At 54.9% G+C, this 15,265-nt stretch overlaps 1 protein-coding gene across 2 annotated transcripts; it reads left to right on the forward strand.

Moving 5' to 3' along the window:
* The first annotated feature begins 3,685 nt into the window (after positions 1–3,685).
* REN (renin) lies at positions 3,686–14,747 on the forward strand. 2 transcript variants are annotated; one of them, XM_010967082.2, is made up of 9 exons: positions 3,700–3,856; positions 6,927–7,077; positions 7,620–7,743; positions 8,321–8,439; positions 9,374–9,570; positions 11,968–12,087; positions 12,493–12,637; positions 12,931–13,029; positions 13,622–13,980. In XM_010967082.2, the coding sequence occupies exons 1-9, from the start codon at positions 3,777–3,779 to the stop codon at positions 13,781–13,783; spliced, it is 1,197 nt and encodes a 398-aa protein (XP_010965384.1). In that variant the 5' UTR covers positions 3,700–3,776; the 3' UTR covers positions 13,784–13,980. The 2 variants fall into 2 exon arrangements, with proteins under 2 accessions (XP_074208112.1, XP_010965384.1); XM_074352011.1 differs by lacking the exons at positions 11,968–12,087; positions 12,493–12,637; positions 12,931–13,029 and having other exon boundaries at positions 3,686–3,856; positions 13,622–14,747.
* Positions 14,748–15,265: the final 518 nt, after the last annotated feature.

Here is a 15,265-nt window from a genome sequence, read left to right on the forward strand (position 1 = left end):
TTTAATAATAATGATAATGGCTTTCCTGAAACACACTTATTTTAACTCAAAACTGATAAAAAGACTTAATCACATATTCAGTAGTAGTCACTTGATAAACAGCTATCACCACTGACAGCTATAACATTTTATGTTTCACACATAAATGTTTATATATGTGTGTGTGTGTGTGTGTGTGTGTGTGTTTGCATATTTGTGTCTGGGCATAAACTGTAATTTTTTTTTTTTAACCATCTTACTTATTTACTAAATTGGCTTATACTTTTTTCTGTTGAATGATGTAGACAATGAAAATAAAAATACTGTGTAGTCACTATAAAAATTTTGGAAAATTTAGGAGAGCAGAAAATAAAAAACATGCATAGTCTTACCCAGAGATATCAGTTAACTTTTTTATATATGTCCTTCTAGATCTTTTTCATGCATGTGTATTAAAAAATGGGATTATAATTTAAATAATAATGATAATGATAATGATAATAATAATGAGAAGAAGAAGAAGAAAGAAGCCCTGAGCACCACTCATCTCCTGAGCTTCCCAGAGCACCACCCCCCCATCTGGAAGCCCCTGCCCGCCCCCTCTGCACACCCAGCCGTGGGATCTGAAGACAGAGGAGAGGGCCTGGCTCCGACGCGATTTATGCCTCTCCGGACTGGTTCTCATGGTTCTCACGTCATGGGCCTGCCCCAGGGGAAAGGGCAGGTGCGACCCAACCCTTCTCTCTGCCTCGGCCAGCTCTGCTTCCCTGACCCCGAGGTGACGCAGCCTGGGGCCTAGACGTGGGATCCCTGGGGGCTTCTGTGAGAAACACTGGACCCCGGGCTGATGGGGCCTGGGAGATAACCCAGAAGGGTCCCTACCCACACTCCTTCCCCCCTACAGCCCCGGGCATTGGAAGGCCTAAGTTCAGAGAGGGAGACTCTCATGGCCAATCCAACCACCTTCCAGATCATTCCCGCCCGACAGCGGAAACGGGGCAGGAACAGGCCAGGCCACCTGCAGGCAGTCAGGACACACCGAATCCTCTACGGGCCTTCAGGTCTTGCTTTCAGGATCCTCACTCATTCCCAGTCTTGCTTAGATGTGGTACCCGGTTTCTGGTCTTAGGATCTCAGGCCCATGGGACTTGAGGGGGGAAGTGGACTGAGAGGAGCCCTGAGGACAAAGGACGTCTTCAGCCCCCAGCCTCTGAGCTAGAGCGACCAGGAGAAACAGGAGACTGTCATTTCCGGGCCCCATCACCATCTCAGAAGTTGGTTTCCTTGTCTCTCCTCTGGTCCCTGCAACGCTCTTGTACCGTCTGAAAGGGGCCGCATGGTGCTGTGTGTCTCCTGGCGAGGTGACTCACTCTTATTCACACTTGTCCCCGCTGCTGGTCCCAGGGCCAGCACACACGTGTGCTGCACACAGTGGCAGGAGGCAGGGCTATGGGCAGGAGGGACGTCTGGGGCTGGAGAGCGCCTGAGGCCGCAGAGGGCCTGACCGGCTGGCTAGGTCCCTGGCTCTGCCTTTGCCACAGGAGGGTCTTTTTTTTGGGGGTGGGGGGGGAGAGATAATTTGGTTTATTTATTTATTTAATGGAAGTACTGGGGACGGAACCCAGGACCTCGCGCATGCTAAGTACACACTTTACCACTGAGCTGTACCCTCCCCCCACCACAGGAGAGTCTTGAGTCCTGACCTGGAATACAGGTGAGGGTCCTGCTGCGCTGTGCTGGGTGTCTAACCTGCAGCTAGACGGGGGCTTTAAAGAGCTCCCCCCACCCCAGAAAGCTCTGCTGGCTTGGCAGACTCAGCCACAGCTCAGCACCCCTTTCCTTCAAATCCCGTTGGCTGTGCTGGTCATCTCTGACACCCACAGCCCCAGAGAGGGGCCTGGGGTCCCAAGGCAAAGCGCATCCTTCCCTGAGTTCCCTGCAGCCTCAGCTTCCTGGTCTGAGCAGTGGGCATGAGGGGACCCACTTCACACTGCTGAGAAGGAACTGTGTTCGTTTCTGTCGCCTTTGTAACTGCAGCATCTAGAAAAGCACCCGACATACCTAAGAAAGATGAGAAATGCTCGGTGGACACTTGTTAATAATGAAAGAGGAATGAAAGTGCACTGAGGCCTGCGGGGGTGCTTAGCAGTCATTTGATCCGACAAGACAGATGTTTCCATTTTCAGGGCTTCTAAAAAGTTCTCCCCTGCCTTCAAATACTTCCTCCGCTGCCAAGAACCCCCCAATTCTCCCAACATCTTGGTTTTGTTTTTGTTTTTGGTCGGGGGAGGTATTTAGGTTTATTCATTGATTTATTCTTAGAGGTGGTACTGAGGATTGCACCCAGGACCTCGTGCATGCTAAGCGTGCGCTCTGCCACTTGAGATATACCCTCCCCCCCCCGTCATTGGGTAAGGGTGTTATAACTTCAGAGGCCCAAACGCATTCATTAGTCAACACATTAGCAACACAGCTTAGCTTCTCCGGTTAAGTCCTCACTGCCCACAATCGGTGCGGAGAACAGTGCCCTGGAGACACAGGACATGGACTAGCGGCGTGTCCGAGCAGGAAGGTGCCCTGGGCCACTCAGCGTCTGCTTCATTCTACAGATCTGGGAACTGAAGCCCAGAGACGGGAGGGGGGTTTCCATGTCACACAGCAAGTTGGTGGTAGTCAGCACTAGAACCCAGGTCCCTGACAACCGTGCCAGTGCTCTGGCACTGCCCGTCACAGTTCACTGGTCACTCACTCAATAAGTTTTAGGCACCACTTTGAGCCAGAAGCAGATGAACACACACACAGTAGGGTCGTACCTGCACTGTGGGAGCCCCCAACAGAAACTGTCACTTCCAGGCTGAGTCAGCGCCTGCTCCACAAAGGAGGTACTGATACTGATGTGGACCCCGAGGAACGAGCAGGGAAAAGCCAGGAGAGGGCAGCCTAAGCTGAATAAACAGCGCCCGTCTGGGATTTAGGAGCCAGGTGTGCGCCTGGTGAGCTGCCCAAGACTGGCAGAGACAGGGCCCAGAGAGGGCCGGGGCCGAGCAGAAGCAGGAGGAGGGGCTGGAAGACCAGCCGCCCCACCTCAGTCTTTGGAAGAAGCCTCCGCGAGGCTAGGTCTCTGAGGATGGACACACGCCCCCCGCCCCCAGGCCTCTCGTCCAGAGTGCTACACGAGGCGCCTCTTCTCCCGTGATGCGCTTTCCCATAAATAGTTGCTGCTGACGGAGGTGGAGGGAGGCAGTATTGAGGCCCCTGGGGCTGGATCTGTCAGGGAACAAGCCAGGAGGGGTCACCCATGTTCCGGATGGGAACACGGAGATGCAGCTGGGAGAAGCCAGTCAGGGGCACAGCCCAGGTTAATACAGAGGACAGAGCTTCAAAGACATAAGGAGTGGAGACTGGCTGGGGGCTGGAAACCTGGGTTCTAAGCCTGTCCCACCCCCGACCTTGTTCCCTAGCAGTGCTGTTTCTCAGCAGCCTCTGTCTTCTCTGAGGGGTCACAAGGCCAGGCTGAGACAGGGCTGCTGGCGTCACTGGGTATGGCCTTGCTTTCCCACAGCCATCCTTTCCTAGCTCTCCTGCTCCGCATCAGAAACCTGATCACCCTTCACCCACCTAGCTGGGTCCCATGGGGGATTTATTACTGGCTGCCCTGCCGTCTGCCCCAGGGTAATAAATTAGGGCCAAGCAGAATCGGCACCATCCTGAGTGTGGAGCGTATAAAAGGAGAAGGGTTCTTCAGTGGATCCCGAAGAGAGCTGGGGGCCAGGTGAAGGCTGGACCCGTGGAGCAGAATGCCTCGCTGGGGACTCCTGCTGGCGCTCTGGGGCTCCTGCACCTTTGGTCTCCCTGTAGACACTGGTGCCTTCAGACGGTAACTCGGCTGGGAGGGAGGGTGGCAGGGGCAGGGGAAGGGATTCTGACTTTCCTAACACCCCAACTTTCAGATGTGTGATGTCATCCAATCCACATGACCAGCAGGGCAGGGAGGTATGGTCCCAATTCAGAAAGGTTGGGTGACTCGCCCAGCATCACAGCCTGGAGGCCGTGTCTTTCGATCCCTGGCCAGAGCTTTCACTTCCCGCACAGATCACCATGCTAGGCAAGAAGGGGGTACTCAGCGATGACTGAGACATACTTCATGCCCTCAAAGAGCTCACAGCCTGATTACTAAGAAGGCTGTGGTATGGTTAAGTCTACCAGGGAAGCTGCGGGACATAGTTCCACGCAAGGCTTCTTCTAGAGTTGAATTGCCTTGGTTTGCTTTCTGCTCCACTAGCAGAACCAACTAGTTCTGGAACCACGGGCAAGATGCTGAACCTCTCCAGGTCTCAGTTTACCATTTTTAAAACAGGCATAATGACAGCACCTACATTACAGAGCCGCTTGGAAGACTGAACCAGACGATGCGTGCAAATCCCTTTGCTCGGTGCGGGTGCGCTGCAAAACCCAGCTGCGGTTACACGTCGGGGCACATTATCACAAATGTTAAAAGAAAGGCTTAAGGCAGCCCAAGGGAAGGAAGAGAAAGACATAACATTCCTCTTTGGTGCCAGGCCCTGCAGGAACAAGCAATTCTTCAAGGCTGCGGAAGGGGAGAGGTTGGGTGGGTGAGAGCCTCGTGGAGAAAGGGTTTCAGATTGGGGGGTGCAGATGGGACCAGAAGACTTGAAAGTAAGAGGATGAGTTTTAATAACAGAAATGGTTGCTGAGGATTTCACAGGATCCTTTTCCATATCTCAACTTGAGCTACCCTCCCAAAAACCCAACAGCCCCATTTTATAGCTGAGGACACTGAGGCTCAGGGAGGTCGCACATAAGAGGCTAAGCCTGGGCACACACTGGGCCTCTTGTTTCAAAGCCTCTTTCCACTGCTCCCGGGCTCATGGAGAGAAACAGCTGGGTTGGGGGCACAATGTGAGGGACTGGGAGCTTCCCAGCAGCGTGTGCCTGAGCGCAGCCCCCACCCCTGGGGGAAAGACTGATAGAGGTAAAACCGTTCTTCCTCGTTCTCTTCAAAAGCAGAAGAATGGGATTGGGTTAGGATGCAGAGGGCGTCAGGTTTTCGAAACACGCTTAGAGGAATTTTGCCACCTGCCGGGCGCAGGGCACCATGCAAGGCTCTTTGGGAGATCTGACAGCTGGACCCCATTCTCAAGGTACCGTGGTTGCCTTTTACATACACAAACGCCTTTCAGGTTTATCAAGCAGTGGTCAGCTCGGTTAATCTGCACAGTGATTCTCAGAGGTGGGTACTACCATTAAGTCCATTTTTATAGAGGAGTTAATGTGGGCTCAGAGAAGGCCCAGAGAGGTTAGGTAAATTGCTCAGAATCACACAGGTAGGAAGGGATTCAAGCATGTCCTCACAACCACCATGCCCTCACCAGCTCAGACCACACCACCTCCATGGACAGGAGGCTGTGCAGGGCTGGCTGTGAGCACCTGAGAAAAACGGAGCAGGACCCCAGGTGAGGGTGAGGCCAGGGTGGACGGAGATCATGGGGCAAGCTTCCTGGAAGTGAGGGTGCGTGCTGGGCTTTCAAGGATGAAAGAGTGGGGGCCAGGGCGGGGGTGGGGGGGGCACAGGAAGGGACTTTCTGAAAAGGAAAGGTCCAAAGCAGAGGCTGTTCAGAGTAAACAGTGGAAAATGAGCCCTCTTTGGATTCAAGTCTTCTCCAACCCTCCATTTTCCCATCTGTGAAATGAGAGGCTAGAGAATCAGCCTTGAAAAATCAGAATTGTGAAAACACTTTGGGAACAGCAGACTATGTTATGAATATGACGAGTCATTTCCATTAAGATATCAGGCTGACAGGCATGAAAGTTGTGTTTATGTTTGTGGGCATAATCGGTACAGGGAATGCGTGGGGTGTTAGAGGACGGGGCAGTCCAAGTACAGGGGAAGAGGAGGGGTACCCCAGACGCTGGGCTGCAACCCTGGGGTCCCCCAGCCCCGGCAGCCAGGGACATCTTCCTCCAGGCTTTGGCGCACAGAGCTTCATGTCAGAGCCCAGGGGACCCTACATGGGAAACAGGGGCAGACACACCGCTTTGAATCCCTGCTCCGTCACTACGGAGTCACCTCATCCCTGCGAGCCTCTGTTTCCTTATCATAAAGTGAGGACGGTGACAGCCAGCTTGCAGAGTTGTTATGAGGGTTACATGGATGGGCGGGGGGCGTGCACAGTGTCTGGCACTCATCTGGTGGCAGCTCAGTACGCTGTGAATTTCCCAAGTCTCCTTAATTCTGCCTCCCAAAGGTGATAGGAAAGTGTCAGGACAAGAAGCCGAGGGACTGGGACTTAGGATCAAGAAGGCACATCTTTCCAAGGACAGGCTGCCCAGGCACTCTGGAGATGCCTGCCTCTCCCCCTGCCGGAGCCGGTTCAGTCAGTCCACTCCATTCGCGGCCCTGGCTGGGCGCCTGCCTGCGGGCATCCCGGAGCCCCGCAGTGGCCGCTGCAGGTGTCTGCTGCCACCTGCAGGCTCCACGTGGCACTGCCTCCTCCTGTCCAGCCTTGACGGGGGCACCCCCAGCCTTCCTCTCCTTAGAGGGGAAGTCAGTGCTGTTTCCTCCTGTCTCCTCGCCTGCTGGATCTCCTAGAAGGCAGAGATGATCTTTATATCTCTAGTATCCAGCATGGTGCAGGGGCAGAGTTAAGTGTTCGACACGTGATTATGGAAGGGATGAATGAACGAACGAACGGCCTTGAGGTGACAGAGCTCCCACTCAGACAACAGGAGGGAGTTAGCGGAGGGCTACTTGGCAGCACAGGTGGTCACAGAGGTCTGCAAATTCTCCTGCAGAGGCCTACAGGCCCAAGAGCGATTCTTAGGTGCCCGGACTAGGATTGGGGGTAGTTGTCTTAGAAGCTTCCAGAACTCCGCCATTATTACGGGGAGTACAGAGCTCTTCCTTTTCTTACTCCATCCTGAGCCAGGATCTTCCTCAAGAAAATGCCCTCGGTCCGGGAAAGCCTGAAGGAGCGAGGTGTGGACGTGGCCAGGCTCGGTGCTGAGTGGAGCCAGTTCACCAAGAGACTCTCGTTTGGCAACAGAACCACGCCCGTGGTCCTCACCAACTACCTGGATGTGAGTGCCCGGCTCGGGCCTTTCTCCTCCCATCTCCTCCCTCTCTTGGGCCTAAGGCTTTCTTTGCAGTTTCCATGCTGTTTTTGAGTTGCTGAGGGGCACTAAGCACATTCCAAAATTCCCATTTTATTGCCAGAAAGCCTGGGGCACAGAAGGCAGGAAGGAGCCCGGCGGCAGGGGCAGGTGGGGAACTCGGGAATCCAGGCTCTGGGTGGATTGGGGTGGGCGGGCGGGGTGCGTGACCTCGGATGCAGGTTTCTGAGCCCAGGCTCAGTGCAGTTTGACTACTCACTGCATCGGTGGTTCCTTAACAGGTGCTTGGGGCATCATCCTGCTTCATTTCAGTACTTAATTTTTGCCGTCTTGTCTCACTGAACCTCTTACTTCCCGGGAAGTCGTAAGACAGGGCTAAGCATCCCCCAGTCCCTGCTGGAAAATGGACATGTAGAGAGGCTGCATGAGCTGTCTCATGTCGCCCCGAGCAGGCAAGACCTAAGTCTCCCAGAGCCCCTCTAGCCACCTCTTTCCTGTCACCCCTACAGACCCAGTACTACGGCGAGGTCGGCATTGGCACCCCACCGCAGACCTTCAAAGTCATCTTTGACACCGGCTCGGCTAACCTCTGGGTGCCCTCCACCAAGTGCAGCCCTCTCTACACGGCCTGTGGTGAGACCCAGGACTCGTGGTGCCTGTCCCCAAAGCCCCCGCCCTGTCACACTTGGGCAGTCCTGCCTCACACCTGCTAAATCCTTCCTGGCACCACTCAAGCTGCTGCCTCCCCGCCTCTGCTCCCGCAGCCCCTGAGAGGAGAGAAGAAGGAAAGGGCCCTCGTGTTTCTGCCATGGCCACGGGGTGGAAAAGCTGGCCCAGGGAGGCCCCAGCCCACCAGAAAGCCAGCTCTTCCTGAGACTGGGAGAGGACTGAATTCTCAGCCCCCTCCCAGGCCCCTGGGCCGTCTGCACCCTGAGTGAGCTTCCTGGGACCAGAATCTTCTCCCCATCCCAGTGTCAGCAATTACTTTAAAATACTTCATTTGAGACAAAATCCTCAGAGATATAAGTACAGATCAGGGCCCCAAGAAACACTGTCCTTGATTGATGAAACACATGTTTTTCCAAGCCTCCAAGCTCAGGGCCTCCCCATCCCTGCACTCAGGCCTCAACACACAGGCCGTATGCACAGGAACCGCCTCCCTCTTCCTGCCTGGGCCGCCCTCAGCCCTGAGCCTGTGTCCCTCCCCCAGAGATTCACAGCCTCTACGACTCCTCGGAGTCCTCCAGCTACGTGGAGAATGGGACAGAGTTCACCATCCACTACGGATCCGGGAAGGTCAAAGGCTTCCTGAGCCAGGACGTGGTGACTGTAAGTGGGGCTTCCCAGTTCATCCGATCCCCTTCCTGCCCTTCTAGTCCCTGGACCTCTCCCGCCACCCTAGGGCCCATGATGAGGGATGGGGCAGGCCAGCCCACCGTGGGGCTTGGGAAGTTGAGGAGCACCCTCCTCTCTACTTCCCTGCAAAGCAGCAGCACCTGGGGTAGAGCAGACCTGCGCTCCCGGCTCAGCCTGGGTGATTGATGGAGGCTTCTGCATCTAACGCAGGGCTGGTCCTGAGCCCAACAGCCTCTAGCAAGAAACCTGCCTGAGGTCACCGAGCTCTCCCTGGGGCAGGGCTGTTGCGGACATTGTGGTCAGCATCACTTCTGGGGTCACACATAGGTTTTAAGGTCATAGTTGAGGTTAGGCTTCAGATTAAGGACAGGCCTGATTTTTATTGTCATTTGGTCTATGTCTCACCCACTCCATCCTAGAGTTTCTCTCTCCAGCCCCTGCTCTGATGGAGTTGGGGGCAGGGCACGCATGGAACTGAGAGGAAATCACTGTGGTCCTTACTCCCCTTGTCTGTGAAAGCGGGAGGAAGGAGCATGAAGGGCAGGCCTGGCTGAGCTAAAGGAATTGTTAGCCCATCATAAGGGTAGGGGACCAAAACCCAGTCCTGCCGATGTGAAGGCGGGGCCGTTGGGGAGCTCCTGGCATCTTTCCTACTACCGCTTGGCAGTACCACCTTCTCAGCCTCTGCCCCTTCCAGCCATCGGATGAGCCCAGTTCTCTCTGGACCCACCGCCTAGATGTGTATTAGGAGAGGTGATACGCCTGGGGGGCTGATGAAATGGTCTGACCCCAAACTGTCACACCCTGGGGCATGTCAGTCCCTGGGGCCCCCACTGTGGAAGCCTAGATCAGCCTCTGGCCAGAGGATGGGCCATGGGCTAGTCTGCTCTGGTCCTGCCTCCCACAGGTGGGCGGAATCACAGTGACACAGACATTTGGAGAGGTCACGGAGCTGCCCCTGGTGCCCTTCATGCTGGCCAAGTTTGATGGCGTCCTGGGCATGGGCTTCCCCGCACAGGCTGTCGGAGGGGTCACCCCGGTCTTTGACCACATCCTCTCCCAGGGGGTGCTGGAGGAGCACGTCTTCTCTGTCTACTACAGCAGGTAGGCCTGGCCCCAGGGCAGAGGCGGGGGAAGGGAAGGAGGCAGGGAGCTGGGATAGGAGGAACAGAGTTCTGGGCCAGGATTTCGAAGTGTTCATGACTAGGTGGTATTCAATCCATATGTAGAAGCTACACTATCCAATATGGAAGCCGATGCTTAAATCTGAATTAATTAAAATGAAATAAAATGAGGCATCAAGTCCTTAGTCACACGACACCTCTCAAGCACTCAGCAGCCACAGTGGCTAGCGGCTAGCACATCGGAGAGCACAGGTGTATGACATTTCCATTTTTGCAGAAAGTTCTTTTAGACATCACTGCTCTCGAACAAGAGGAGAATACAGGACGGGGGTGATGGGAAGTAAGGCGTTGCTGTGTCCAGCAGACCCTCCCTGGGAGGATCCTTGGCTCCTCAGATACAGAGATAGCTGCCTTCATTCATTCATGAATCCTTTTGTCTATCTTCTCATTCACTGATTCGACAAATATTGGGCAATTATATGGCAAGCGCTGTGCCAGGCTCTGGGGGTACAGCCATTAACACAGTGTGTAAGCCAGAGTCCCTGCCCTCGCAGAGCTTACAGTCTGGCAGAGAAGACGAGAAACATGACAACGTGGTGAGCAACAACAGGGGCTGAACCCTTGTGCTTTCAGCTCTCGGCTGAGCTTCTCTGCAGCTCAGCCAGCCTTGGGGAAGCTGCTGTCAGCTGTTCAGCAGAGCTGTGATCTGCTCTGAGCGGCTGGGTTGAGAAAGACAGGATGAGATGAAGATCAGAAGGGTGAAAACACGAGGCCAGTAGCAGTCAGGACAGAGGGGAGGGTCAGAGTCCAGAGAAATCGTGTAGATAAGATGGAAAGGCGTGTCTGGTTTGGTGAGAGACCGGGAGGGACTGAGAAAAGGCCACCAATTGGCTGTCAGGGGCAGTCAGGGGAAGGGATGTTTTGGAGGTCGGGCAGGGCCAGATGGCAAGCAGTGAAGAGGTGGCTGTGGGTGTCCAGAAGGGAAAGGCAGATGTAGGCTGCCCTGAGAAATTTGACAGGGGTGGGAGGGTCAGATGGGGGTGCAGGCAGAGCGGCAGACAGAAGCAGAGAAAAAAAGGGTGGGTGTCTTTTGATGCTGGAGGATGCCTGAGTATGCTTGCAGGTGGAGGAAGGAGCCAGTGGAAAGTGAGAGACTAAGAATGTGGGGGGCGGAAAAAAAGGAGATAATTGAGGGTACAGAAGCCCGGAGGCCATGGAAGGGAGGAGCATGCAGCAAACAGGAAGAAGGCGGGCCTTGTTCAGGTAGGGCCTACCTCTTCCTTTACCCTGGGATGAGAAGGAGGGAACGTCCAGGGGGATCATGAAGGGCTGAGAGAGGCCAAGGAGACTGGTGGAGGGAACTCGTGCTAGCACATGCGCATAGGTACTGGATTTGTAAAATGCAAATTGATGGCACTTGCACCAAAAACGTGTGCAAACTATACACCATGCACACATGTGCATGTACACATGCCTCTGCTATGAATGCTGGAAAACCCCATCCCTTTCACACACACACACACACACACACACACACACACACACACACACACACAGGAAACCAGCCCCAAGGTAGGCCCTGAGCTAGGGGAGGCATCCTGCAGCCTGGAGGAGAGGAAAGCAAGGGGCATGAACTTCAGACTGGGAAGCACTGGGAGCCTTGGCTCCAGTCCCCCACTCACCCCACTCACCGCCGGGGTGACTTCACCTCCTGGTGATTCCACTGCCTGCGAGGTAAAGAGAGGGCATAAAACCCACCTTGCCAAACAACAGGCCGGTGAGGCTCGCCTGAAACAAAGGCTTCCATCCTGCTGTGTCTCTTTCTCTGCAGAAATTCCAAGTAAGGAGATGGAAACCCCCTACTTGGCCCTGACCCACCAGAGCACTTGGCCCAGTATCACACATGCCACCTGCCCAAAACTCACCTCGGCAGGCCCAGGCTCCGCTGGAGGCCGCGGTTCTCCTCCCCTCCTCCCCCTGCGCCTCAGGCCCCTGCCCACCCCCACCCGACAGCTCCCAGAGGCCCGTCCCCTGTCCTATGCACCTGCTCAGCCCGCAGCTATCAAACCCAAGGGAGGGTGGGGCCAATTTGCATCCTATTTGCATTCTACTCCCTGCCCTTGTGCCTGTTTCTTTTCTGTGACCTCTCTGGGGATGCTTTTTTGGGTGCAGCTGGACTATCCTGGAACCACCTCTGGGTGGGCTTGGGGAGTGCAGAAGCAGTAGGCCCTGCAGCTTCCCCGCCCTGCCAACCACCCTGCCTTCCCCTGCCCGAGCCGGCATCTGGCACCGGCACCCGTGCCCAACTTCCCTTGCTGCTGGGGCTATTGAGTCTCTAAGGCTGTGCGTCTCCAAGAGCCTCTGATCTTCCCCTTAGGAACTCCCACTTGCTGGGGGGAGAGATTGTGCTGGGAGGGAGCGACCCCCAGTATTACCAGGAGAATTTCCACTATGTGAGCATCAGCAAGACTGGCTCCTGGCAGATCAAAATGAAAGGGTCAGGAATCCCCACCCCTCTTCTCTCTCCAGAAATGCTGCTGCTGCTGGGGGTGGGGTCAGAAAGGGGAGGGTTACCGTCCTGCCCTCTCTTCTAATGCTGCTGATTCTTAAGGCTCAGCTGACATTTGCTCTCTGCCTGCTTTGTCCAGGGATGGGGGACACTGAGATAGATGGCCAGAGGGGAGGGGGCCTACTGAGAGAAAGTGGAGTGTCACTAAGCCATGTGCTGATGGAGGGGGCAGCACCTTTCCTCCTCCAGCTCACGCATTAACCATCCTTCACTGCACCACTGGACCACAAGCATGGCCTCCCATCACTTGCTGTCACTCAGGAAAGCTATGCAGCCTGGTGATGCCCCATCAGGCTCCTGTCCATCTGTCTGTCTGACTGTGGCCTCCTCCAGGGTGTCTGTGAGGTCAGCCACCTTGCTCTGTGAGGAGGGCTGCATGGTGGTGGTGGATACCGGTGCATCCTACATCTCGGGTCCCACCAGCTCCATGAGGCTGCTCATGGAGACCCTGGGGGCCAAGGAGCTGAGCCCGGATGAAGTAAGGAGCTAGGGAGGGAGGGAGGGTACCAAGGATGGGGGGAGCAGCACCTGGTCCAGGCCCCCAAATCACTCCAGGAAACATTAGGTCCCAAACGAGACTGTTCCAGGCCTCCCTCTCCTGCCTCTCATACCCTTCCCATGTGTGGCTTTGTCTCTAGTAGTAGGGGACTGGGGACTTGGGGACTGTGCCCAGCCCTCTCCAGAGGAGGGACCAGGCCACAAGCACAGGGCTGTGTCTGCTGGGGGACCTCCCACACTCAAATGGGCTCCCTTTGCCCTCCCTGATGCCAGTATGTCGTGAACTGTAACCAAGTGCCCACACTTCCCGATATCTCCTTCCACCTCGGAGGCAGGGCCTACACACTTACCAGTGCGGACTACGTATTGCAGGTGAGTCTCCAGTCTGCCCCTGGGTGACAGGGGAAGGGTGGGCAGGGGTCCTCAAAAAGAGACGAGGCATTATGCACAGATTACATGCTAGATCAGCGGTTCTCAAACTAGGTTGCTATTAGAGTCATCTGGGAGCTTTTAGAACTCCCAGTAACAGGCCATGTCCCATACTTACTGAATCTCTGCGGATAGCAACTGGGCATCGGGGTTTTCAAGACTCGCCAGGTGATTCCAACATGCAGCAAATTCGGGGATCACCGTGCTCATCTCCTGATCTCCGTTTTCTCATCAATGCTGCGCTCATACGTTCTCATCCACTTGTTTTCCTCAGTGGGTTTAGAGGCGTTAAATACCTTGTCTAGGATCAGAAGCTCTGCCAGACTGTAAGCTCCTGAAGGCAGCACTGTGTCTAATGCATTGTTAGCCCAACATCCAGCTTCGTGCCTGCATCCAGGAGGGGTGTGATGCATAATGGTTGAAGGGGTCAGGATGCAATGGGGGCCCACTGTGGATGGGGCATGGGACGGCTGTGGGGGGTCAGGAGAGGTGGTTATGTGTTGGGCAGTGGGGAACCTCTCTTGCTTCCTGCTAGGACCCATACAATGATGATAATCTTTGCACACTGGCCCTCCACGGTCTGGACGTCCCTCCACCCACTGGGCCAGTCTGGGTCCTGGGTGCCACCTTCATCCGCAAGTTCTACACAGAGTTTGATCGGCGTAACAATCGCATTGGCTTTGCTCTGGCACGCTGAGGCCCTCTGCTGCCTGGCAGGCCCTGCCCTCAGCCCTAGCCCAGAGCTAGAGCACTCTGGGTGCCGCCCACTCGCCTGTCTTTGTGCCTTCTCTCAGGGGCACGGTGCATGGAGCTTTTCCTGGATGTGTGCCCTGCCCCTAGCACTGGCTCTTCCCTGCTTTGAGAACAAACAGAATAAAGACTTCATATTCACAACCCCGTTGCACCTGGGTTCACTAGGGTTTGAAACAGTGGGAGGCATAGCCATGTGATCATGTGCAGACAAGAATGTGACAGAATGATAAACTATACATTCCCTCACAGGCACAGGTCCCTGCGTGCAGGGCTGATGTCATCCATCCAACGTCAGCAGGGCTCAAGTGGACTTGTTTATATAACCTGGGTGGGAAGTTTGCAGAGAGCCAGCCCCTTGAGGACCAGGGCTACAACTGTGGCAGTGGACTGTGGGCCGGGAAGATGCTCCCAGCTCATGGAAGCCAGCCTCAAGTTCAGGCTCTGCACTCAGGCCCTGCAAACCACCGCCCCACCCCCACTCCCACACAGCCAGTGAGACATGCAATCTAAGGCACTAACACCTAAAAGCGGAGACCACCAGAGATCGGACTGATACTCCCTTTTTACATGTGGAGAAACTGAGGCTCAGGGAATGAAAGCTTTGGCCAAGACTGCTCAGTGAAGTGTGAAAAATCAAGACTGGAACGCTGCCAGTCTGACTCAGGTCCTGGGGGCATCCCTTCTTACCACATACAGGTGTATCTTCATCCTGGCGTGGAGCCAGGTGCGCAAGCACACAGATGCATGTACTGCTGTCCTCCATCTCACCAACTTGGGACTCAGCATGCTGAAGTCTTCTCCCCCTCCCAGCCCTTGGCCTGTCTGCAGGGGATGTGTAGCTTGGGGAATGTGAGGTGGCATCCACCTGCAGTCACTGAGGTCATCCCTCTTCATGATAACTGCTCACCCTTCTTTTCACCAAAAAGGGTGAGGTACTGAGTAGCCCACCCAGGCCCCAGAGAACCTTATACGTCTAGAATCACAGCCCCTTGGGATTATATGGGACCCCAGAGTCCCTCTAGGGCTGCATTCCCGCATCTGCAGCAACCCTGTGCAGAGCCAAGGGCACAGTTCTGAGTTTGCTTGCCAGCTTGACTCTATTTCCTCATTGCAAAAAAGAAGAGTTGGAATCAGTGTCCTTCCCAGCTTGACATCCTGGGGCTCCATGCCTTAGGGAGGCAGCACCTCCCGCCCATCGTCTCCTACCCTGTTCAGTAGGACAGCCATAGATGGCTATTTACATTAAACGTACAATTAAATTAAATGTCACACTAGCAACATTTCAAGTGCTGGATAGTCACATGTGGCCACTGCAATGGACAGTACAGATAATAGAACATTTCCATCACCGCAGAAGTTCCCCTGGGCAGAGCTGGGTTCTGGACAGCAATCATGATAGGGCCTTGTGACTGAGAGGTTCCTGAAT

The sequence above is a fragment of the Camelus bactrianus genome, chromosome 23 (genome assembly GCF_048773025.1).
Source record: "Camelus bactrianus isolate YW-2024 breed Bactrian camel chromosome 23, ASM4877302v1, whole genome shotgun sequence".
Lineage (NCBI taxonomy): Eukaryota > Metazoa > Chordata > Mammalia > Artiodactyla > Camelidae > Camelus > Camelus bactrianus.

Excerpts from the sequence above, each read along its gene's own strand:
- REN (XM_010967082.2), top strand. The coding sequence starts at position 3,777 with ATGCCTCGCTGGGGACTCCTGCTGGCGCTCTGGGGCTCCTGCACCTTT. Across the intron at positions 7,078-7,619 it reads TCCTCACCAACTACCTGGAT|ACCCAGTACTACGGCGAGGT; the intron begins GTGAGTGCCCGG and ends TCACCCCTACAG. Across the intron at positions 12,088-12,492 it reads TGGCAGATCAAAATGAAAGG|GGTGTCTGTGAGGTCAGCCA; the intron begins GTCAGGAATCCC and ends GGCCTCCTCCAG.